General features: G+C 46.1%; 1 protein-coding gene across 1 annotated transcript in view; it reads left to right on the forward strand.

Annotated features, from left to right (window-relative positions):
- The window catches only part of LOC136581973 (fatty acyl-CoA hydrolase precursor, medium chain-like), a 46,012-nt gene extending 21,731 nt beyond the window's left edge, over positions 1-24,281 (forward strand). Inside the window, exons 5-13 of the mRNA XM_066582691.1 lie at positions 996-1,149; positions 2,067-2,180; positions 3,002-3,097; positions 13,737-13,877; positions 16,421-16,498; positions 16,589-16,736; positions 21,816-21,965; positions 23,829-23,901; positions 23,994-24,281. Coding sequence (XP_066438788.1) covers positions 996-1,149; positions 2,067-2,180; positions 3,002-3,097; positions 13,737-13,877; positions 16,421-16,498; positions 16,589-16,736; positions 21,816-21,965; positions 23,829-23,901; positions 23,994-24,180 — 1,141 coding nt within the window. The 3' untranslated portion in view covers positions 24,181-24,281. The remainder of the gene's footprint in view (positions 1-995; positions 1,150-2,066; positions 2,181-3,001; positions 3,098-13,736; positions 13,878-16,420; positions 16,499-16,588; positions 16,737-21,815; positions 21,966-23,828; positions 23,902-23,993) is intronic.
- The last annotated feature ends 2,016 nt before the right edge of the window (positions 24,282-26,297 follow it).

Here is a 26,297-nt window from a genome sequence, read left to right on the forward strand (position 1 = left end):
AAGCCTGCATGATTGTGACTACAGCTCTGGAGTGTAATACAGGATGTAATTGAGGATCAGTACAGGATAAGTAAAGTATGTACACAGTGACTCCACCAGCAGAATAGTGAGTGCAGCTCTGGAGTATAATACAGGATGTAACTCAGCATCAGTACAGGATAAGTAATGTATGTACACAGTGACTCCACCAGCAGAATAGTGAGTGCAGCTCTGGAGTATAATACAGGATGTAACCCAGGGTCAGTACAGGATAAGTAATGTATGTACAAAGTGACTCCACCAGCAGAATAGTGAGTGCAGCTCTGGAGAATAATACAGATGTAACACGATCAGTACAGGGTAAGTAATGTATCTATACAGTGACTCCACCAGCAGAATAGTGAGTGCAGCTCTGGAGTATAATACAGGATGTAACTCAGGATCAGTACAGGATAAGTAATGTATGTACACAGTGACTCCCCCAGCAGAATAGTGACTGCAGCTCTGGGGTATAATACATGATGTAACTCAGGGTCAGTACAGGATAAGTAATGTATGTACACAGTGACTCCAGCAGCAGAATAGTGAGTGCAGCTCTGGAGTATAATACAGAATGTAACTCAGGAGCAGTACAGGATAAGTAATGTATGTACACAGTGACTCCACCAGCAGAATAGTGAGTGCAGCTCTGGAGTATAATACAGAATGTAACTCTGGAGCAGTACAGGATAAGTAATGTATGTACACAGTGACTCCACCAGCAGAATAGTGAGTGCAGCACTGGAGTATAATACAGGATGTAACTCAGGAGCAGTACAGGATAAGTAATGTATGTACACAGTGACTCCCCCAGCAGAATAGTGAGTGCAGCTCTGGTGTATAATACAGGATGTAACGTAGGATCAGGATGAGTAATGTTTATATTGGTTAATTTGATATGTGAATTGGTGATCAGACATAGACATGGGCCTCAGGCTCCATCATCTTAAAAAATGTACCTTTTCCTCTTATTTCAGTACCACAGATGACCAATTGCCTGGGAATTATGGGCTTAAGGACCAAGTAGCCGCCCTCCAGTGGATACAAGAAAACATTGCAGCATTCGGTGGTGACCCCTCATCTGTCACTATATTTGGGGAATCCGCTGGAGCGATCAGCGTCTCGGCTCTGGTAAGTTCTGTCTGGTGTTTCCTCCCATACGGAGAGCCTATCACCTGTGTTTGCTGACAGACCTCATAAAGGAGCTTTCCTATCCACAGTATATAGTATAATAATGCCTGTAGAGTTAGTCCTTCATATAGTTCTATGATTGGAATCGGTCCTGTTGGTCTGTTCTGTCGCGGTTCAGGGCTCAGTCACACGGGCATTTTTTCGCGCGATTTGTGGATCGCATAACGGATGGGGCCGACGATTCACTGAGAAATCTGCACCTAGCAGCGTTTTCAGTGAAAGGGCTGAGCTCTGCCTGCTATTCTCTGCCACGATATTCGCACATTGAATTCAATGGAGCCGGCAATACAGCCGGCTCCATTGAAAGCAATGGGCCGCCGGCAAGCGCTGTATGTATTTTCGGGGAAGGGCTTAAAATATAAGCCCTTCCCCGAAAATTCATACAGCGCTTGCCGGCAGCCCATTGCTTTCAATGGAGCCGGCTGTATTGCCTTATCCATTGCATTCAATGGGCGAACATCGTTCTCCTCTGCCACAGCTGTGCCACAGCTGTGGCAGAGGAGAACAATCTTTAGTATATGTTCTCAATGGGGTCGGCGCTGCTGCCACCGGCCCCATTGAGCACATATAGAAGCACTGATTTGCGCAGAACGCAGTTACATGCGTTCTGTGAATCGGTGTGTCATATAATTATCGGCACATCCGCATAAAAAACGGACATGTGACTGATCCCATTGGGATACATTGGGTCTATATATCTGCAGATCGCAAGCGCGTCTGCAAATCAGGCCCAAAAACGCCCGTGTGACCGAGCCCTCAGGCTGCATGCAGTATACCGTATGTTGTATCAAAACCAATAGTAAATGTGCCCAATCCAAGGGTTGTGATGAGTATAACCCGAATGTCTCCTCTTCTAGGTGCTTTCTCCCCTATCCAAAGGTTTATTTCACCGCGCCATTGCAGAGAGCGGAGCTATAACAATGCCAGACTTTGTGACCAGCAAGTCTGAAGATCTCATCTTTCGCCAAAATGTAAGTGTGTTCTATCTAGAAGGAGGACCTCTGCACCCATTGTTTATTATTGGGAGGAACAGTCATGGAATTTTTCAGCTGGTGAAGGATAAAACTGCTTGATAAAGATGTAAGGGCGGCTAACAGTCCATTAAAGGGCTTTTCTTGGGGATTAGGGGTCCATTGCTCAGGACCCCTGCCGAACAGATAAGAGCTGCTGGCAGCGGGCTAAAAAGCTCATAAAACTGTCTGTTGGGCAGTGGTCTGGTTCAGTATTGCAGCTCTCTCCCATTCACTTCAATAACAGAGCGCTTCAATACCAAACCGGACCACTGCCGAATAGGCAGCATTATGAGCTTTCTAGCTGGTTGACAGCAGCTCTTATCAGTTTCATCAGAAGGGATCCCAAGTATTAGACCTCTGTCTAACTTCTATTTATGACCTGTCGTAAGGATAGGTTATCAGTAGTGTTTGTCCAGAAAACCCTTTTAACCCCCATAGCAATGACCCTCATGTTTGGCTGAGCAGCGTGTACATAATAATGGGGGGAGTCGAGGAAATAACGGATGGATGAACAACCTTCACAACCTTTAAAGTGCATTTTTAACACATCCTTTTCCTACTTGGATGTTTTAGCATAACTGATGCTTACCTCCCATGCTGGGATATCAAGGCACTCACTGGACTTCCTCAGGCGGCACCCAAAATTTGAGACTGTCCCACTGGATCCAAGATGGTTGGGAGTATCACTGAGGGAGTGAGAATTAATCACATGAACCCAACAACCAGTCCTGAAATGACTACATGTAATATCTGAATATAATATCCGTTTTGCCCTGCAGGTAGTAGCGGAGATATCGGGCTGTGATTTGGCTTCCATAGCCGACTGTCTGAAGAAGAAGTCAGAGGATGAGATTATGGTTATTGCCAAAGCAATGGTAGGTGTTGTGTCATGATACGGTAGTACCTCTCTTGGGAAACCTTTAGGCCTAAGCTCCACAGACAATTCTTGGCCTCCAAATCACATAAATTGCTCACTTTCATTTAAGCTAATTCTCCTCTTTATTATTGTCCTCACCTGATTCCAGGTGCTGCAGTAGATTGGATGCTGTAGGATTCACGTCATTGTTAAAGGGCCACTCTGGTGATTTTTCCTTTATTCATTCATTTTGCAGCTATTTCCCGGTCTATATATATGTGGGCTAGAGTTACCTCGCTGTGTTATTTCTTTCTGTCTGAAGCTCCTGGCCTCTTCTCCCTCATGTGATCTCAGTTCTGAACCGCCTCAGATATACTTGGGATTATGAATTCATTTTCTAGTCCCTTTCACAGCCTGGGTGATGTTACGTGGATCTACCACAGCAACTGTGTTGCGAGGGAGACATGCACTCTTGTTACACTTGTTATAATTGTGACGTGTGCTGCTGGGATCTGTAGTACTAAGGTTCCTAGCAGCACAGCTCCACAGATGAGGGTTAAGTGAGCTGACTGTGTGTGGTATTCTCCAGCAGTCCATCCCCTTTAGCCTGCAGCACATATAAACCCAGCTCCTATGAGTAGTTGTTGCTGGTCTTTGTACTGTTTGGATGTATCTGTTTTGTTCCCACTCAGAGCTGTGTTTCCATGTAGGTCTGTTGTGTCTCTCTGCTTCCTAAAGACGGTTTGGACACCTGTAGTCCTTTTCTGTATCATATGCAGACCCCTTCTTCCCTTCCCCCTGACAGGTGCGGCCTCCAAATGTCTTGTGTCTTGTGTGTGTGTCAGTTGGTGGATCCCTGACACAGTTTTACTATGTCAGCACGGTGGCTGACTGTCTATCCCCCTGGTATGAGGACACTGTTAGGCTTGCTGTGGAGTTTCATCTGTGTGCCTGTGTGCTCTGGGTGGAGTCAGTGTTGTATGCACTATATGTTGTAGTTTGGTATGAGCAGTCCTGTTCTGTGCTCATTCTGTCTCTGTTTGTGGTGTGAACAGGTTCTATGCATGGTGGCTGCAAGATAGGTTGGTGTCGCTGGACTCCTGGTTAGTGTAGGGACTAGCGGTATAGCCAGGAGCTGTGAAGTGGGCCACCAGCTTCCATATTTTGATCAAAATGTCAACTAATATCTGCCATTTATATTCAGCTTATTATCTGCTGTTAGTGTTTGCATTTTGGCTGCTTTATGGTGTGATCCCAGCACTGTGTGTCAGCTTTCTCTGTCCAGTTGTCCCTGCCATGTGTGTGTATCCTGTTTAGGTGCGCGGTTCCTAGGATCAGCTAGGGCCCAGAACTGAAGACCGCTGGGCCGCCCTTTATTGGGGCGATGTCCCCGCTTAGGTAGAGCCATGTTATCCTCCTTGTAGTTCAGGGCAACTTTGGCTGAAACCCGTGTGGACCCATGTGCGTGCATCTCTCTTGGTCACGATCGTGTGGACCCCGTGCTTAGTTTGCCCACACGATTGTAACAATAATAGAGGAGATCAGAGCTCATTCTCCTAAAAGGATCCCTATTGACTGACGCTTATTTAGTTGAATATAAAAGGTCATAAAAAAGAAAGGTGCACAAAAAACTAATCTAAAAGCTGTACACAACAAACACAAATGGGGATTTATGACATAAAAAGCAATACTATAATACTGCACCCTACGTACAAGACTATAACTACTATAATACTGCCTCCTATGTACAAGAATATAACTACTATAATACTGCCCCCTATGTACAAGAATATAACTACTATAATACTGCCTCCTATGTACAAGAATATAACTGCTATAATACTGCCCCCTATGTACAAGAATATAACTATATAAAAGTCAGCATCTGTGGCATGCAATATATAGAGTTTGATCTGGCATGTGATAAATAGGGCTCCTACGGTAATCAATATATAATGGCACATGTGGTAAACAATGTATCCTCAAAAACATCTAACCTTTGTGCAGTGTATCCTTATTGCAAGTTATGAGTCCATTTTGCAAGTAGAAAAAATGAGAATTACTAAATAACAAAAAATCCTTCTAATAACATGTTGGACCTCCTCTGCAGTAATTTATTGTGGTGTCCATCCTCTGGTGGAGAACCCATGATTTGGCAAGAAAACCTTCCCCTCACCAATACTACACCTCTGCCAGGCTGACTTAAAATTGTAGTAAGACCAGCGTTGGAAATGCTTATTTTAGTGAAGTTCCACCTTGTTCTCAGATGAGGCCACATTTCATCGGCCAGGATATGCCAGGCAGCATAATGTAGGGATTCAAGAAATCTGAACATCCCCATGTCTACAAACACATGTCAGATGTCCCAAAACCGAATGTCTGATGTAATGAACGACTGGATCATCAGTACTTTTTTTTCGGTGAAGGTACAGTAATTGTTGCCGTATTCCCTGACATATAGTAACAATTCCTGTATCCCCCAACTAGCCCATCCGCAACCTAACATCATCTTCCAGTAAGATGGGTCCCCACGTTGGAGTACAGATATTCGAACTTTCCTCATTAACACTTTCCAGACCGCTGGATTGAGCGCAGTGAACCAATTTGGTTGTAGCTGCATTCACTAGATCTTACTCGGCTGGATTCCTTCCTCTGGGGTTACACGAAGGACCGTGTATTCACGACTATAGAGAATGATATCCAAGATTTGTGAGCCTGCATCCATGATGCAATTCCTACTGTAACAGTAGACATGTTGGAGAGAACAGGGTATTGTTCTATAGGGATTGCTCTCATATCACTACTATTTGCAGCAGGTTTGGGTATAAACTGGTCTATCACACGTTTGATTATCTATTACCCGCTATTAGAGATGAGCGAGCACCAAAATGCTCGGGTGCTCGATACGCGAGTCGAACTTTTCGTAATACTCGAGAGCTCGTTTCGAGTAACGAACCCCATTGAAGTCAATGGGCGACTCGAGCATTTTTGTATGGGACCGAAGCTCCACATAGGTGATGACTTGTGAAACTCTGGAAAACCTCAGAAAGTCATGGAAACACCACAGAAACGGATAGGGAAGGGCAGGGGCAGCATGCATGGCTGCATCTCAGGCTCCCAGATTCCACTATTAAGCCAAAATGGGGGCAAAAGCCTGGCGGTCACCACCCTAACAATTTACTTGGGACAAACCCTCATTAGCAAGGCACACGCGCTGGCACATCTTAGCTAAGCACCACACTACCTGCAACCAAGGACAATCACTGCCTGCGGGTGACACTGCTGCCTCTTTTCCTGGGTTACATGCTGGCATTGCTGTACAACCTCCTGCACGACCCTGCATCCACAGCGCACACAAAAGTTTCCCTGCGCAGCGTTCAGCTGGCCTTATGCCACACGCTCACTTCATAGCCATACCATCCTCATGTCTATTTATAAGTGCGCACGGCATGAGGAGGAACCGGAGGCGCACACTGCAGAGGTTTGGCAGGGCCAGACAGTGACCCTCTTTGAAAGTGTGGGCGATAGCCCACAATGCTGTTGAGAATTGATGATCATCATTCCAATCCCGTGCCACCTCCGTCACAAAATTGTCAGGAGCCTCAAACGTGAGGATAAAGGGGACTCAGGTGCCAGCACTTCTACACATCTCCACAATGCAGCAATACTCTGTGTTGGAAGCATGTGAGCGGGCCCAGGGTCAGGCTCGGTCCCAACCTCCACCTTGTGTGACCCAAGGTGCCGCGAGTTACATAGCAATGGGGAATAGATGTGTCCCCACATAATTCATTCTGTGTAGGTGTTAGATAGCTCAACACCGCAATGGGAAGTCTTTGAGTTCCTTGGGCTCACCTATGCTGTTGGTGCACAAAGATGGTATTACACAGGAAGAAATCAGAGGGCCTAAACATTGCAGAGTTTAACCCCGCCAAGGACCTCAGCCTCGACCCACATTTCTGCCCTAGTTAGTCAATGCATTTGTGCCAGATAGGTAAAACACCGCAATGGGAAGTCTTTGTGCACTCACAGTATATGCAAGCCCAAGGAACTCAAACATGGTATTACACATGAGGAAATCAGAGTGTCCAAACATGGCAGAGTTTCACCCCACCAAGGGCCTCGGCCTCAACCCCACATTTCTGCTCTAGTCAGTCTGTGTATTTGTGCCAGACAGGTAAAACAACACAATGGGAAGTCTTTGTGCACACACAGGATAGGCGAGCCCATGAAACGCAAAGAGAGTATTAAACATGAAGAAAAGAGAGTGCCTAAACATGGCAGAGTTTCACCCTGCCCAGGACCTCGGCCCACACTTCTGCCCTAGTCATTCAGTGTATTTGTTCCAGATAGGTAAAACACCGCAATGGGAAAGCCGTCTGCACCCTAGCCAAGTCAGTCAGTGTATTTCTGCCAGACAGGTAAAAGAACGCAATGAGAAATCTTTGTGCATGGACAGAATAGGCGAGCCCATGAAACTCAAAGACGGTATTACACATGAAGAAATCAGAGAGCCAAACAAGGCAGCTTAACACCGCCAAGGACCGCGGCCTCAGCTCACACCCTCAGTAATCATGGGCATAAAGCGGACTCGGGTGCTATTACAGCTGTGAACGTTTCTTTAAATCAGTAACGGTTACTTTCATCACTCCAAAGACAGGATGAACCACAAAGCAGTTCCACAGGCCATACCTGGCGCAGTTGATTCTTCCCTCCCAGGACCTTGGCCTCTGCCCACACCCTCAGTAATTGTGGGCCTCAAGCAGACTCGGATGCTAGTGCAGCTGTGAACGTCTCATTAATGCAGTAACGCTCCTTTTGTTTGGCCCAAACCACTGTCTCCGCTAACTGTGGTAAAACGAGAAAAAATACATGTTGCCCACCGCTGATCCCCAAACCCCAAGCAGGAGGAGGAGATGGAATAATAAGGCAGAGAAACCATGAGCGAGGTAGCACCTGCAACACTCTGTGTGGGAAGTACGTGAGCGGGCCCTGGGTCAGGCTCGGTCCCAGCCTCCACCTTGTGTGACCCAAGGTGCCGTGAGATAAATAGCTATGCGAAATCCATGTGTCCCCACACACTTCATTCTGTGTATGTGTCAGGCAGCTGAACACCGCAATGGGAAACCACCGGCAGTATAGGCAGACCCCAGTAACATTTCTGTAGCAAGAGTATAGACAAACCCCTCAAACCTTTCAGTAGCAAGTGTATAGGTGGACCCCAGTAACATTTCTGTAGCAAGAGTATAGGTGAACCCCTCAGACCTTTCAGTACCAAATGTATAGGCGGACCCCAGTAACATTTATGTAGAAAGAGTATAGGTGAACCCCTATAACATTTCTGTAGCAAGAGTATAGGCGAACCTCAGTAACATTTCTGTAGCAAGAGTATAGGCGGATCCCAGTAACATTTCTGTAGCAAGAGTATAAGCGAACCCCAGTAACATTTCTGTAGCAAGAGTATAGGCGGATACCAGTAACATTTCTGTAGCAAGAGTATAAGCGAACCCCAGTAACATTTCTGTAGCAAGAGTATAGGCGGACCCCAGTAAGCTTTCTGTAACAAGAGTATAGGCGGACCCCAGTAACATTTCTGTAGCAAGAGTATAGGCGGACCCCAGTAACATTTCTGTAGCAAGAGTATAGGCGGACCCCAGTAACATTTCTGTAGCAAGAGTATAAGCGAACCCCAGTAACATTTCTGTAGCAAGAGTATAGGCGGATCCCAGTAACATTTCTGTAGCAAGAGTATAAGCGAACCCCAGTAACATTTCTGTAGCAAGAGTATAGGCGGACCCCTGTAACATGTCTGTAGCAAGAGTATGGGCAAACCCCTGAAACATTGGGGTACCAAGAGTATAGGTGAACCCCTGAAAAATTTGCTTACTAAGAGTTTAGGCGAAGGCCGGAAAAACTGGTTAAATAACAGTATAGGCTAGGGCCTGAAAAATTGGTGTACCCCTGAAAAATTGCTCAACCGTGTGGGCATGTGAAACCCATAAACTTTTTTTAAAGATACAGCTCGCTGTTGCTTAATTTGTAACAAAGCCTGGAGGCAGCCCGGTGAAAAAAATTGGCTTCTGTTAAAGTATAAATACTTTTGAAACTTTGAAAAATTGTAAAAAAAACTATTAAACAGAGCCTTTTGGGTCGCAGAAAAATTGGCAGTTCATCGTGATAATGACATGCTGTTTTCGGAGGAGGAGGAGTAATAATATCCGAGAGTGATTGACAAAGCTAATTCACCCTTTTTTGTGGTGATAGAGGATGCATTTTTCTCCTGTTGCAGCAAAAAGAATCATTAGGTTCCGCTTATTTCCGCCAGTGGAGGAGAGATGTCTGGGGAAATCCAGCCTTTGTTCATCTTTATGAGTGTAAGCATGTTGGCACTGGCAGTTGACAGGCAGGTACGCTTATTCGTGATGATTCCCTCGGCTGCACCAAACACCCTCTCTGACAAGACGCTAGCGGCAGGGCAGGCCAGCACCTCCAGGGCATACAGCGCAAGTTCGTGCCACGTGTCCAGCTTTGACACCCAATAGTTGTATGGAGCAGAGGCATCACGGAGGACGGTGGTACGATCGGCTACGTACTCCCTCACCATCTTTTTACAGTGCTCCCTCTGGCTCAGCCTTGACTAGGAGTGGTGACACAGTTTTGCTGGGAGCCATAAAGCTGTCAAAGGTCTTGAAGAGTGTTCCCCTGTCTGCGCTGGACATGCTGCCTGATCCCCGTGCCTCCGCTGTTACTTGGCCCTCCCCTGTTACTTGGCCACTAGCACTGTCAGATGGAAACTTTAGCATCACTTTTTCCACCATGGCCCTGTGGTATTGCATCACTCTCGTACCCCTTCCCTCTTTGGGAATGAGAGTGGAAAGATTCTCCGTATACCGTGGGTCTAGAAGGGTGTACACCAAGTAATCCGTGTTGGCCAGAATGTGTCTAACACGAGGGTCACATGAAAGGCAGCCTAACATGAAGTCAGCCATGCGTGCCAGGGTCCCAGTACACAACACATCGCTTTCCTCACTAGGAAGATGACTTTCAGGATCCTCCTTCTCCTCCTCTTCAGCCCATACACGCTGAACAGATGAGAGGTAAGCAGCATGGGTACCCTCTGCAGTGTGGCCAGCTGTCTCTTCCCCCTCCTCCTTCTCCTCCAAAATGCGCTGAGATATAGACATGAGGGTGGTCTGGCTATCAAGCAACATACTGTGATCTCCGTCTCCTGTTCCAACCACAAAGCATCGGCCTTTATGCTTAGCAGCGAACTTCTCAGCAGGCAAAGCAGCGGGATGGTAACGCTAATGATGGCTGCATCACCGCTCACCATGTGGGTAGACTCCTCAAATTTTCTGAGGAACTGGCAGATATCTGCCATCCATGCTCACTCCTCAGTAAAGAATTGCGGAGGCTGACTACCACTACGCCGACCATGTTGCAGCTGGTATTCCACTATTGCTCTACGCTTCTCATACAGCCTGGCCAACATGTGCAGCGTAGAATTCCAGCGTGTGGGTACATCGCACAGCAGTCGGTGCTTTGGCAACTGAAACCGACGTTGCAGGGTCCTCAGGGTGGCAGCGTCCATGGTGGACTTGCGGAAATGTGTGCAGACGTGGCGCACCTTGCCGAGGAGGTCAAACAAGTGCGGGTGGTTTTTAAGAAACCGCTGAACCACCAGATTGAAGATGTGGGCCGGCATGGCATGTGTGTGAGGCTGCCGTGCTGCAGAGCCGCCACCAGGTTACGGCCGTTGTCACACACGCCCATACCCGGTTGGAGGCTCAGCAGCGAAAGCCAGAGATCAGTCTGCTCTATCAGACCCTGCAACAGCTCGGGGGCCGTGTGCGTCTTGTCACCTTAGCTGATTAGTTTCAGCACGGCTTGCTGACGCTTGCCCACCGCTGTGCTGCCGCGCCGCGCACTACTGACTGCTGGAGATGTGCTCACACTTCTTAATTGAGAGGTAGACGTGACAGAGGAGTTAGACGTGACTATTCAGGGTTTGGAGGAGGTGGCATAAAATGCCACAGATACCAGCACCAAGGTAAAACCCGCTATTCTGGGTGTGGGTAGGATGTGAGCAGTTCCAGGTTCTGACTCGGTCCCAGCCTCAACTAAGTTCACCAAATGTGCCATCAGGGAGATATAGTGGCCCTGCCTGCCAGTACTTGTCCACATGTCCGTGGTTAAGTGGACCTTCCCAGTAACAGCGTTGGTGAGGGCACGATTTAGGTTGCGGGAGACGTGCTGGGGTAGGGCTGGGACGGCACACCGGGAAAAATAGTGGCGACTGGGGACCGAGTAGCGTAGGACTGCCGCCACCATCATGTTTTTGAAAGCCTCCATTTCCACAAGCCTGTTCGGCAGCATCTCCAGGCTGATTAATTGGCAATGTGCACGTTTAAAGCTTGTGCGTGTGGGTGGTGGCGGCGTATTTGCACTTTCGTGCAGGGGGAGGGGTATTGGATCTGTGTGACAGGTTGTGGCACGGGGGAAGAGGCAGTGGTGTGACCTGGAGACGATGAATGGCCTTCGTCCTACCTTGTGGGGTGCTTGGCCATCATATGCCATCATATGCCTGCGCATGCTGGCGGTCGTGAGGCTGGTAGTGGTGGCTCCCAGCCTGATCTTGGTGCGACACATGTTGCACATCACTGTTCGTCAGTCGTCCGCGCTCTCACTAAAAAACATCTACACCTTTGAACACCTAGCACTCTGCACGGAGGCTTGCCACGAGGGGGTGCTTTGGGAAACAGTTTGTGATTCTTCGCTCTGGCCCTGCCTCTACCCCTGGCCACTCCACTGCCTCTTCCAACCTGTCCTGCTGCTGCACTTGCCTCCCCCTCTGAAGCCCTGTTCTCAGTAGGCTTAGCAAACCAGGTGGGGTCAGTCACCTCATCGTCCAGCTGCTCTTCCTCCGAATCCTCTGTGAGCGCCTCCCTTGGACTTACTGCCCTTACTACTACCTCACTGACAGACAACTGTGTCTCATCATTATCCTCATCCACAAAAGCTCTTGAGACAGTTGCCGGAAGTCCCCAGCCTCATCACCCAGACTCCGGGAACTTTCCAAAGGTTGGGCATCGGTCACGACAAACTCCTCAGGTGAGAGAGGAACCGTTCATGGCAGGGACACGAGAACAGTTTCTGGGAGTCTGCCTGCTCAGAATATGTCATTTTCATGGAGTGAGGAGGCTGGGAGGAAGGAGGAGCAGCAGCCAGAGGATTCAGAGTTGCAGTCCCTAGGCCGGGAGTAGTGGACTGCGTAGAAGACTGGGTGGTCAATACATTGTTAGACGCGTTTTCTGTCATCCACGACAGGACCTGCTCACACTGCTCTATTTGTAATAAAGGTCTACCACACGAACCCGCAAATTGTGATATGAAGCTGGGGAGGCCAGAAACTTGCCTCTCCTAATCCCGCAGCAGCCGGCTGTGATTCACCATGCCCAGGAACTCGGCCTGTGTCCACATCCTCACTTAAATGCCCGCATCCACGTCCTCAACCCTTACCCCTACTCCTGATCATGGCAGGTTAAGAATAGGGCAGGGCCCAAATAAATTACCCCACTGTACAGCGCTGACAACTGTGGCTTAATTCACCGCACACAGAGACTTGTAGATAGCGGAGGCTCTATGCTGTGACTTGAAAAAATTAACCCGCTGTCTCACGCTGATACTTAGGGGTAATTTACCGCTCACAGAGACTTGTAGATAAGAGAGGCTGTGTGGAGTGGGAGAAGACTATAAAGCCAGTGGATAGTGCTGGTGACTGTGGCTCTTTCAACCCCCCTCAAGGAAAGGGTATTGTGAGACGCTCTGCACAGCAGCGGAGCTGAAATCCTTTGCAGTGGCCCAGAAAATAGTAGAGTACTGTTTCACGGTGAGAGCTCGTTGTAAGGCACTGCAGGCTGAGAACGCTATAACTGAAAGGCTGGGAACAGGCCTAGATGCGTAATACAAAAGTTGGTGTACTACTACTCCCAGCCAGCCACAACTATAATGCACACAGTGAGATGTAGCCCTAAGAAGGACCGTTGGGGTTCTTGCACAGAGGATCAGGAGTCCTGTAAAACTTTCCCTATATAGGCAGTTCTGTCCCTAAACTCTGCGTAATACACTACAGACTGAGAACACTATAGCTGAAATGGCCTGCACAGCCCGAGATGCTTAAAAACAAACCTGGTGCACTACTGCTCCCAGCCAGCCACAACAGTAATGCACATGGTCAGATGTGGCCCTAAGAAGGACCGTTGGGGTTCTTGAAGACAGGATCCTACACTAACACTATCCCTGTATAAGCAGCAGCACTTTCCCTAACCTCTGCCAGCGTGTGTCTGAGGCGAGCCGCTGGCGGGACCAGTTTAAGTACTCAGCGATCACCTGATCCCGCCAGCCACTCACTGCTGTTGGCGGGCAGAGGGCTGGCACGTCACAGCAGGAAGTGGTAATGCCTTCCACGCATGTTTATTGGATAGAAAATAGCGCTAAACATGCGGGGAAGGAAATGCAATTGACTCGAGTACCGCGTGGTGTTCGACTCGAGTAACGAACATCTTCAATACCCTCAAGCTCGGACGAGTGTGCTCGCTCATCTCTACTCGATATGTATGATGGGGTCAATGTTCTGTATATTTCATTTGCTGTCTCTGCAGGGCGTAACGACTCTTCCTGTTTGTGTGGACGGCGTCTTCCTACCTAAACCAGTAGAGGAGATGTTGGCTGACAAGGAAGTCAACAAGGTCCCATTTATCGTTGGAATGAATAATCATGAATTTGGCTGGGTGATACCATTGGTAGGTACACAACTTGTAAATGACCCTTTAAGGGATGCCGTTCTCAGACTTGCATTGTACACATTGCTGCAGTGACTCGGTATGAATGGTGTCTGCAGGTATTGTTGTCAGCAGCATAAGATCTGCTTTGTATATTACAGTGCATTATAGTTGGTTAAGCCTTTTCCTTTTACATTGAAATGAATGGAAATGCAAGAAGGAAGATTTGCATTGCAGGCTGCACAAGTGCATGTTTGTACCTTAACCCCTTGAGTGGCAGGTTTCCTACCACCCTGTCGTGCCCACCAGGGCAGGTTTTTTAAAATCGTCTAATCATTGAATTTCAACTAGTTTTGCAGTTGCGTCTCAAGAGCCATAACTTTTTCATTTTTCCATTGACATGGCCATATGAGGGCTTGTTTTTTGCGGGACAAGTTGTGATTTTTTAAACAGGGGGGAGAAAAAAAGAAATGGGGAAAAAAGAAAAAAGGGGCCATGTCATTAAGGGGTTAAATAATGTATTAACTTCCTTCTCTGGGTCATTACGACGCACGGATACCACATGTGTGATTGTATTTTTGATTTTTTACAAAGTAAAGGGAGACAAGTGTTTTTTTTATTTTTTTTTTAAATTTTTTTACTTTTTTTTTTTTTTAATTTTTTATTTTTTTTTTGTCCCTTTAGGGGACTTCCACAGGGACCCATCAGGACCCCTGATCACATTCCAGGGGTCCGATGGTGACAGCCCTTTACATGCTGCAGTGACAGCCCTTTACATGCTGCAGTCACATAGACTGCAGCATGTAAGGGGTTAACACAGCAGAGATCGGAGGTTTTCTCTGATCTCTGCTGTAAGAGCTGGTACCTAGCTGTCCTCTGACAGCTAACAACCAGCTCTCCCTGCCACAGAGACCATCGGCTTGCTTCTGACAAGCCGATGGTCTCTATGGCAACCTGTAAACAAAGCAGGACATTGCCGACATGTCGGCAATATCTTCTGCTGGTTTTTCAAAGCCCTTGCACTGCTCTGTGTGGGTCTGGGCAGGCAGAGCACACTGTCACAGCTTGTGGCATTGTGCTCTGCAGCTCCCATAGTGATACATAGCCCGGAAATCTTCCGGGCTATGTTGCTATGAGCAGTGGAGCTCGTCACGGAACTTTTCCGGGCGTGCCACTCAAGGGGTTAAATGACATTTAGACACAATGATTATCACTCTCAGCTATTGAATGACAGCTGAGAGCTGCCTCTGATTGGTCACAGTGCTCAGCCAATCAGAGGCAGCACTCACTCACCCATTCATGAATTCATGAATGGGTGAGTGAGTACTGCCTCTGATTGGCTGAGGGCTGGGACCAATCAGAGGCAGCCCATTCAGCAGGCTGGGATATTAAATCCCTGCCTGCCGAATACTACAGAAAGAAGTTCAGGAGAAGAGCCGGCTGGACGTGGCTAATCCCCGGCAGCTGCAAAAAGGTGAGTATTAGGGATGAGCGAGCGTACTCGGAAAAGCACTACTCGTTTGAGTAATTTGCTTTATCCGAGTATCACTGTGCTCGTCCCTGAAGATTCGGGTGCCGGCACGGAGCGGGGAGCTGCAGGGGAGAGCGGGGAGGAACGGAGGGGAGATCTTTCTCTCCCTCTCTCCCGCCCACTCTCCCCTGCTCCCCGCTGCGACTCACCTGTCAGCCGCAGCGGCACCCGAATCTTCAGGGACGAGCACAGCGATACTCGGATAAAGCACATTACTCGAGCGAGTAGTGCTTTTCCGAGTATGCTCGCTCATCCCTAGTGAGTATATATATATTTTTTTTATTTTGTACACTTTTTTGGATGCTTTTCAGGGAAGGACTTATATTTGAAGCCCTTCCCTGAAAATTACTACAGCAATTACCGGCAGCCAATAGCTTTCAATGGAGCCGGCTGTATTGCTGGCTCGATTGAATTCAATGGGAGAACATTGTTCTCCTCTGCCACAGCTGTGATTGGTTGGTGGCCATGTTCACACAGAACTGCCACTTATATTTGCTCTATCAGGCGACTTTTCGGACAATAGTTGCCCCGTGTAAAGCCACCATAAGTTTCTGTTTGGAGCCTCTGATGCAGATCCATCCTGATGCAGAGTCGGCAACTTCCTGCTTTCAGTTACTGGGGTCAGTCAGGCGAACACATTTTCTATGCATGTATAAGTGCGGCAAAAAATTCGTACAATGCGTGTAGAAAACAAATCACGTGACCGGCTGACTTTCACTCACATGTTCTATCTTTCGCAGGTGCAAATTTCAAACGCTTGTAAAAAACAGTCATGTGCCCACTTTCATTGGAAAGCATCGGTTATAATAGATGCGTTTTGAAAATGCGCCCATACATGCCGGAAAAATGTGCTCATCTGACTGAGACCACAGTGAGAAGAGCAGCTCTGGAGCACAAACTTCTGCTCTAATGATGAAATACTGTGCAGGAACATTCTTGAGCCTTGAGAAAGTTTATTATTGAGTAGAGCGACATCTTCAGCGATATTACTGTGTAATAATCTTATATCCACCTTATGTCCATCTGTATTTAGTTCTTTAATATAACAGGGATATCAGAAGGAATGACGCGGGAGGCTGCAACATTGGCTCTCCGAGATCTTCCCATCATGGTGAGATACGATGAACACATTTATGTTTTCTCATTTCTCGGTTAGTTTTCTGTGAAGCCCTGCTTATTGTCATTAATGTTGATTTTTCAGCCTCCAAACCCCAAAGCCATTCCCTTCATCCTTGATGAGTATCTTGGTGATATTGATGATCCGCTGGAGATCCGTGACCGCTTCTTGGATTTATGTGGCGATTCAATGTTCGGTATCCCGGCTCTACGGATTGCAAAAGGCCATCGAGGTACAATCTGTTCCCATTGTAGATGATATGTAGAGGTGCTGACTGTCAGGGCATGCTGGGAGTTGTAGTAGTCACAGCTTAATGCAATGATATCAAAAATGGTGTCCTGGACTCCCGTCATCCATAGTGTCTAGTAGTATACAATATAAGAACAGGTGAACGATGCAATCATGTGATGCTTGTATGAGTGACAGGTGGGGAATATGATACTGGTGATGGAGAGGATTTATACCAGTTGATCAAACATGTATGTTAAAGAACAATATAATAATATACAACAGGATTATTGGGGTACAATACAAGCAGTTTACTAACAGTGAATTAATGCTATGACTCGGTTCATATCCTACCAGAAGGGTGTCCTTAATATTGTGCACACAGCATAGAATTATCACAATTAATAGATGGTTTTCCCCAGCCGGGGTTAAATAGCTCTACAGCTGCTGGTTGAAAATAGAAGTCTACTCTGAAATAACTTAGTCTAGCAGAAACTTGGGCAATTGGCAGACCTCGAACTGGCATTCACATTTCAACAGCTAGGTAATGCCACACCAGGAATACAAGCTGTGCACATGGGGCAGCTCCCCCTCACAAGGCTCTCTGCAAAATCAGCCCATCAATACACATCTCAGGTCCTGTTAATCCAAGGCAGCAAAATTAGAATCATTCCCGCCTCCAAGACTTCTCCAGAGCAGCACCAGTCCTCTGGAACGCACTACCAAAGGCTACCCGGGCAATCCAGGACTCGCAGAACTTCAGGCGTGCTCTAAAAACGCACCTCTTCAGGGAGGCATACCGCATCCCCTAAACAAACCCCTCTGTACTCCGCCTGATAACATGCTCCCTGACCTACTGACTGCAATCCCTGCTAGCCATCATATACCGCTCCTGCAATCATACTGATTCTGCCGTCACACGGCTAAATGTCTGACCATTGTCTGTGTGTATAACATCGCTCACTCTCCACCCCACCATACCCTGCACATCTCCAGCCCCTTTACCTTCTGTATCACCCCATTACTTGTAGTATGTAAGCTCGTTAGAGCAGGACCCTCACCCCCATTGTTTCTATCAACTGATTACTATGTAACCGTGGTTCTGTAATTTTTGTCTTTTTTTTGTCTTTCTGTATCCCCTGTCTACGTAAGCGCTGTGGGATATGTTGGCGCTATACAAATAAAGATTATTATTATTATTACTTTAAAAAGGTCATGTGACCTTTCTGAAAGTCACATACCAGTTAAGTCGTATAAAGACAGGTATATTAAAGGGGTTGTACCACAATTACAAGTTATTCCCTATCCACAGAGGTACAAATTTCCACCCCTTTTAACATTTATGTTCCCTATAAATCACTTTAACCAGAATTGAAGTTATTGGCTGCATAGCGCTGTGGTGGAAGGCCTACGATTCATCATACTGATCCACAGGGCCCTTCCTGGGGTGATTCTTCCATGATTACAGCTTTCTCTAGGGGGGCGACTTCTTTGTGTGGAAATGTGTCAGTTTGGCTTTTTGGAGTTTTCTGAAGGCACAGATATAACCCACCATTCATCAACTGGTTTGATTTCTTTCACTTGAATAGTCTTACTATTCCTGAGGAGCGGGGTCTACTCTGAAGTTACAAGGCCTTAACATATTTCAATGCAGCGTTCTCAAATGTCCTTCCCTGTTTAACCCCTTAATACAGCAGGGTGTACATTAACGCCCAGCAGCGTCGGGGTATGTATGAAGAGAGATCACGGGGCGATCTCTCTTCATACAATGCAGATGGCGGCTGTTTCTTATAGCCGGCACCTGGCGGCAACAGCTCCGATAAGCCACGGGGATAATCAGAGCTGTTAACCTTTTAAATGCCACTGTCAATTCTGATAGCAGCATTTAAATCCCCTGAGCGATGTTCACAGGGAGCTGTGTGGGTGTCATGGCAGCCGGGGCCTTCTGAAAGGCACCAGGGCTGTCTTGGCAGAATGCTTATCAAGCCATACCTGTGGGATGGCTCGATAGACTGTCTGCCCGATCAAAGTATGATGTAATGCTATGGTATTACATCATGCTGCAGGAGCAATCAAGGCATCGCAGGTTGTTATGCCCTCGGGGGAATAAATAAAAAAGTATTTAAAAAAAGTAATAAAAGTTAACAAAAAACTTTTGCCATATTTATAATGAAAGACTCTAAATAATAAAAAAACACATTATTGGTATCGCTGCGTCCATTAAAGTCCAATCTATCAAAGTAATGCATTGTTTACCTCGCATGATGAACATTGTGGGAGAAACAAAAAAAAATGCCAGAAATGTGAATTTTTGGTCAACCATTTTTCGAGAAAAAAATCCAATAAAAAGTGATATCATATTCCAAAATGGTACCAACGTAAAACTACAGGTCGATGGACAAATAAAAAAATTACAGCAAAAGCAAAACTATATGAGTTCGGTATCGTAGTCTTCGTACTGACCCATAGAATAAAGTTATCAGGTCATTTTTGTTGCAGTTTATGCACCATAGAAACAAGACGCACCGAAAGATGGGGGAATTTTGTTGTTGTTTTTTTTTTTTTTTCATTTTACTCCACTTAGATTTTTTAAAGGTTTTCCAGTACATTAAGTAGTACAATTGAAAAACACAACTCGTCCCGCAAAAAACAAGGCCTGATACAAATACATTGATGGATAAATAAAGAGGATATGGTTTTTAAAAGGGGGCTGGAAAAAAAGAAAAAAAAAAGGGGCCGTGTTCTTAAGGGGGTAAAAAGAGACCTTAACACATCCCCACAGCACCATAAACTAAGTTATTGTGCTCTTAGTGAGGGTGACAGTGAGCTCGCCTGCTCCTGCGATCCAGTGTTATCACTCAGTGATTCCGCGGTGCACAAAAGTCTATACCCCTATGGCTCACATGTCAAACACAAGAGGGCCACTATTATTACTGGGACCACAATAGAAGGTGGTGATCACTATTATTACTAAGGGCACTATGGGGGTCACTATTACTACTGGAGCCACTATGGAGGGGGGGGGGGGGGGACACTATTACTATACAGTCTTGCACTTACAATGAGCCCTTTGAAGGCAACCATAAGGCTGATGTGGCCCTCGGTGGAAATGAGTTTGACACCCATGTCCTAAAAAAAAGTAAAAATAAGTAAAAAAAAAATAAAAGATAATAATAAGTTTAAACTTCTTTTGCCTATATTTATAAAAAATAAAAATAAAAATAAAAAAAAACCTATTTGGTGTCGCTGCATTTGTAAAAGTCTGATCTACCAAAGTAATGCACTACTTATGCAGCACGGTGAACGTCGTCAGAAAAAAATAAGGAAAAAAAAAAACGCACAATGCTAGAAATGTTTTTTTCTTTCTTGGAGATGGTCACCACATCTCCAAGATAAAATGTAATAAAAGGGTTAAAAAGTCATATGTAGTCCATAACGGTACCAGTAGAAAATACAGGACATGTCGCAAAAAACAAACCCTCACTCAACTACGTCGGCGCAATATTAAAAGAAGCGATGGAGGTCAGAAGATGGCGGCTGAAAATAATTTCATTTTTTCCAAAAGTTTTTTTTTGCAGTACTATTTTTTTAAATAAAATAACTATATAATTTGGTGTCGTTATAATTGTGCTGACTCACAGGATAGAGTGATGTCCTTTCCGCTGCAGCGTGCATGCCATAGCAACAAGGCGCTCTCCCCTTCAAAATGGGACTGAATTGCGTTTTATTTCCATTTCACTCCACTTAGAATTTGCAAAAGTTCTTCAGTGGGGATGAACGGGTATACTCGCTAAAGGCAATTGCTCGAGCGAGCATTGCCTTTAGTGAGTATCTCCCCCGCTCGAGACTGCAGGTTTGGGTGCCGGCGCGGGGCAGCGGTGAGTAGCGGCTGTCATCAGGAGGGAGCGGGGGGGAGAGAGGGAGAGAGAGATCCCCCCTGCGTTCCACCCCGCTCTCCCCTGCAGCTCCCTGCCCGCTGCCAGAACCTGAACCTGCATTCTCGAGCGGGGGAGATACTCGCTAAAGGCAATGCTCGCTCGAGCAATTGCCTTTAGCGAGTATACTCGCTCATCTATATTCTTCAGTATTTTCTGCGGTATATGACATAGTATCACTGCAAAATACAACTCGTCCTGCAAAAACAGCAACAAGCCCTCAGGCAGCCAAAATACAACTCGTCCTGCAAAAACAGCAACAAGCCCTCAGGCAGCCACAGCGAGGGAAAATAAAAGAGTTAGGATTATTTGGAAGTGGGAGGAAAAACTGAAAATGGAAGAAAATGGCCACATTCTTAAGTAGTTAAAGGAGTTGTGCCAACATCCACAACCCATTCCAGAGTATGGGGACCAGAGGGAACAGCTGATCACTCTGGATCCTGCTCTTGGCCAGGAAAATCCACACATTCCGGTAAAGAAGATGTAGCTTTACAGGACGGCGGTTCATTCTGGCTGTATACCCGGACCTGAGTGGTGCATCCCGCTTTATGAAGTCCATGGGGCAGATTTATGACACTGTTTAAAGAGAAAACGGCCTTAGTTGGCCCTAGCAACCAATCACAGCACAGCTTTCATTTTACAAGAGCAGAATACAAAATGAAAGCTGCACTGTGATTGGCTGTCAGGGGCAAAAAAGACTTTCTTTTAGACAGTTTTATAAATCTTCACTATGTGTCTTAGTAGGGTGTATGGAAAGCAGCTTCTGTCTTTGCACAATCCCTTTAACATTTCCAGTCTCACATTAAGGGCTCCGGCACACTTGCGTTTTTCTTGCGCGTTTTTTTCACGCGATTGTCAATGGGACTTTCTAATGTTAAAAGCGCATTGCACAAAAATTGCAGAAGCGCAAACTTGTGACGTGTTTTTAACATTAGAAAGTCCCATTGACAATCGCGTGGAAAAAAAAATGCTGAAATATCGTAGCGTTAAAAAAACGCAAGTGGGTGTGAGCCCTAAGTCTCAGTGCCATCTTATACAATTATTGTGTCTTCCTCTGTCGCTGTGCCAGTGTATAGCCTTATGTATAACAATGATCACTGATGACTCCGCAGCCATCCCAAGTAACATTGTCTTCTTACCCTCATTAGATGCGGGGCTCCCAGTCTACTTCTATGAGTATCAGCACCCGCCAAGCTTTTTGTCTCATGGGAGACCTGACTTTGTGAAAGCCGATCACGGTGATGAGCTCATCTCTGTCTTCGGAGGACCCTTCCTGAGGGACGGCGTCTTATTCGCTGGTGAGTCAATGACCAAAAAACTAGATGTGTCCTTAGCAACTAGAATGTCAGACAATCACAGCTCCATTGGCACCATGTTGACAGTAGAGAAGGGAAGAATGAACATCTGCAGTCATATTATACAGAAAGGGAAAAAGGGGGTCAGCACTACCCATTGGAAATATATCCCAATAGAAATCCATAGGTGCACGTTAAACCATGGCTGCAACATACAGTAGAAGCAGAAACCAAAATTGGCAACAGCACGCAAAATAAATTTACTATCAGAGGTATACATACCTATAATGTAACCACATTAAATACTGCAAGGTTCTTAGTATATAATTTGATTAAATTACATTGGCCCATCTACCAACGTCCAGGTGACCGAGCTCTCAGATGGGTCCTGGTATTAATGTCAGGACCAAGATCTGTGCTGGACAAAACAAAAATAAAAGAAGGAGAAAAATAAAATAAAACATTTCTGTCTCCTGAAGTGTGGTGCGGTACCTCAGTGCTGATGGTGAATGGTGGGAGGAGTCTCCAGGAGGCAGAATTAACAGTGAAAGCAATAAGGATTTTATTATTTCTAATGAAATGTGAAGAGTAGTTTGCATTTTCAGCCTAATTCCAGATTACATTTCTTTTAAATGCAAATCGCAGTTTCTTTAAAGGCCTATTTGCACTGGACGGTTATCGCTAAACATTGGCTAATTGGCGATCGTTTTTAGCAATAATCGGCGCTTGTAAATGGGCGCGGGGCACCCGCATTTCGGGCACTTTAGGTGACCCTTAAAATCAAGCTCACCTAAAAATCAAAGGTGTAGCTTTCTTCTACCTATCACAGGTTACCTTTCTCCTAACTAGCTGAATCATACCTATAAGCTAGACTGTAGCTTGTGAGGGATAAATTGTAGTTGACTGATGTCAAATTAGCATATTACAGACACATCTACAATATTACATCACCTCGGAGTCCACAGCCTTTTATGGGGTATACAGTCCTGTACAGTACAGAGAGGGTCAGTGGTATGAGAAAGGAAAGAGCCTGTAACCAAGAAGTGCATCCCCATAACTGGGCCGAACAGCTGAGAGAATAAAGCAGCGGGGACTAGCCTTTAGAGACTTCCCCCCACGAAGATATCGGAATTTCTTTTTTTTTACTATTTCATTCAATTTAGAATTTTTTACAAGTTTTTCAGTACATTATAGGGTGAAAAAATTGTATCCAGCATCGAAGAGTAAAATGAGAAAAACCGCAGCACACAGGTACATCAATGTTCAGCAGAACATCTGCCTTAGTCCTAGCATTATATGTTACCATTGAGAAATACAACTCAGCCTGCAATAAACAACCCATGGGTAATTAAAAGAATTAATGTAAAAAAGGGCCAACTTTAATAGTGCAGCCTGTAACAATTCCATAGCTCTGTCTTGGATGCTGCAGAGTGGCTGATAGTGGCAGCAGATGGGACTTCACCCTGGAGCTCAGTACATGGCGGCACTGTAATCCACAGGAGGGGAGCAGGGCACTGCTCACCCTCTTAGGGGAGGAGAATACTATACTGTCTGAGATGCAGACAAGGGGATTATGGGAAATGTAGTAGAAGTAGGCGACAGGAAGTCTGTGAACAGGATATAAACAGTGCATAGCGGATTCCTCAGACTGTTTCACGACTGTTTTGAAATCTGACTTTGGTCTCAGGCACCACTTTAAAATCCAGCTAAATTTGCTGCAATTATGGCCAGTCTAGACAATCCTCTGTGAGCTAAAGAGCCTGGCCTGATACATTGTAACAAACCACCAGTAGAGACTTATGCTGCCGCTGTGTGTAGCTGATAGAACTGGATGGCGGTCACTGATGATGATGTTTTCTCTCCCAGGACCTGCAACCGATGCCGAGAAAGCCCTGAGCAGGAATGTGATGAGATACTGGGCTAACTTTGCTCGGACTGGGTAAGCCCATCGCACTGGACTAGAATGGCGGCACATTCACTGCGCCGCTGGTGTGACCTCATTAGTTATAACAATGCCTTTTTTTACTGCAGGGACCCCAACTGTCCTGGTCTGACAACATGGCCGCCGTACGGCACAGATGAACGCTATCTGGAGATCAACCTAAAGCAGAAAGCATCTTTAAAACTGAAAGAGGAGAAGTTCAGGTTCTGGACTGAGATCCTTCCAGAAAAAGTGCGGTCCCTGGCAGTGGATGAAAGTGATCACAGCGAGCTGTAGATTATAATTATACAGCATGCACAGAGAGCGCAATATGTACTGTAAATCATAAGGTGCACTGGGATATTTTTCCATTTTTAATAAATTTTACTTTTATGAAATTTTATAGTATTTTTGTTTTGCAGAACTGCCCGATTGGACGGGTCCCTGCCCCCATACTTCACTCCTAAAATCCTCTAGTGGGACTCTTCTCCTTTGACTCTTTATATAGATGCACAACCAAGCTTACTACATAGAGACAGTAACAGAACTAAGATTATTACATAGATACAGTACCAGAACAATTCCTCTCTCCTTTCTAACAGGTTTCATAGAATTTTCCCAAATACCTCTATTCGGGCCATCTCAGCATTCAGACCCCTACTGATCAGAAACTTTTGACATGTCTCTGTGACATGTAATTACAGAACCCAAGTAATAAAGTTCCTTGAAGGTTTGGCAAGGGTGTTTACTCGTCTGTAGTTCTCTCGCTTGCGGATCACTAACTTCAACATCAGGAAATGGGCAGCACGTATGTAAACATTCTCCAGAAGACCTGACTCTTTTAAAACTTGTGCCTGCCAGCATTTATTCAAACACAGCTAACAACACAGTTCATGTACAAATTCCCAGACTTACAACCCACAGGGTCCTTGTCACTTACCCCCCCCCCCCCCCCCTCACCACGGGGCATCTGAAGGGCATCTTTCTCTATCAGACCAGGTGACAGTCCCAAACGGGTCCACACAGGACTTTAGGTTAGCAGCCCCTTTAGCTCCACTGAGCTATCACCTTCCCCCCGGAGGGTGACCAGAGCGGATCTCTTTATGTCATCTCCTGCCACACCCAGGGTGTTAATCCTCTGTTTTCTTTTTGGTGGTATCAGAATTCCTGTTTAGCATCCTCTGTAGCCCCTTCTGAATACTTCACTCCTACTTGTCACAGAAAGTCTCACTGGTTGTCTGAGATTAAAACATAACTTTTATTATGAATCGTGAAAATAGGGGATAGAAAAAACTCTTCCACCCTAGTGCACCTGGTGTGTATTATGTCCTTGGTGTTCCTGCATATTCCTATCTAGGGTGAGACAAGTGTCCCTAGGTTCCAGTGCGGGTTTGTCCTTATTGGGACAGTTGACCCACTTGTAAGCAGGGTTCCCTTTCCTGCGGTTTAGTTGTCTTGTTAGTGTAGGGACTCACAAGATAATGAGGAACCTTGATGTGGACTTGTGATCTTATTTATTTTGGCCAAAATATTAACCAATACCTGGTGCTTACGAAATTTCTGTCTGCCTTGTGTTACGTTCGTGTGGGCAAGTGAGCACTAGGCAAACACAAACGTTACTGGAGATAGGGACTGCTCACAGGAGCCAAACATTCACCTTGCATACCAGCACACATAACACATGGAAATGCTAAGAATGTATGAGGTATTGGTTCTTGGATTGGCCAAGTCACTTAAGCCGTGAGCCCACTTCACGGCTCCTCATTGTCTCGTGTTCCCTACACTAACGAGACAACTAACCCCTGACTGCAGGACCCTACCTATAAGGAGGGCGATCGCCTCAACAAAGGCGGCCCCGCACTGGAACCTCAGACCTGACTATCCCTAAAGGGTAATATACAGAACCAGACAGCACTGGCACACAAACTGAACTAGACAGAGCTGGCAGCAGACAGATGCAGGACAGAGCAGAGATAAACTGTCAGAAAGCAAACATAATAGCAAACTGACATGAAAGTGACAGAAAATACACGTAAGAGCAGATACAGATTTGCCGAAAGCCTCAATACAAGACAGAAAGCCAGGAGACAGACCCAGGACAGAGAGGCAGACAGGACACAAATCAGATAGCAAGCTGCAATGGAACATGACTGCCCACTAGGGAAACCAAACCATATAGTGAAGGGATACCAGCTACCTCTTGCAGATGCAGATATTTATCTGCAAACAGACCGGTGGTGATTGGCTAGCAGGAGAACACCACACCCAGCCAGCTCAAACATGCCACACCTGTGGTAATTTGCTCCTAGAAACCATAGTACTACAGGTCCCAGCAGCCCAACCTAACACCTTGTTGTGTTAGTACATTGGTAAGTATTTGGCCATCTGGAGTAGTGTAGGGTCTAATGTCCCTG

Source organism: Eleutherodactylus coqui, chromosome 11 (genome assembly GCF_035609145.1).
Source record: "Eleutherodactylus coqui strain aEleCoq1 chromosome 11, aEleCoq1.hap1, whole genome shotgun sequence".
Lineage (NCBI taxonomy): Eukaryota > Metazoa > Chordata > Amphibia > Anura > Eleutherodactylidae > Eleutherodactylus > Eleutherodactylus coqui.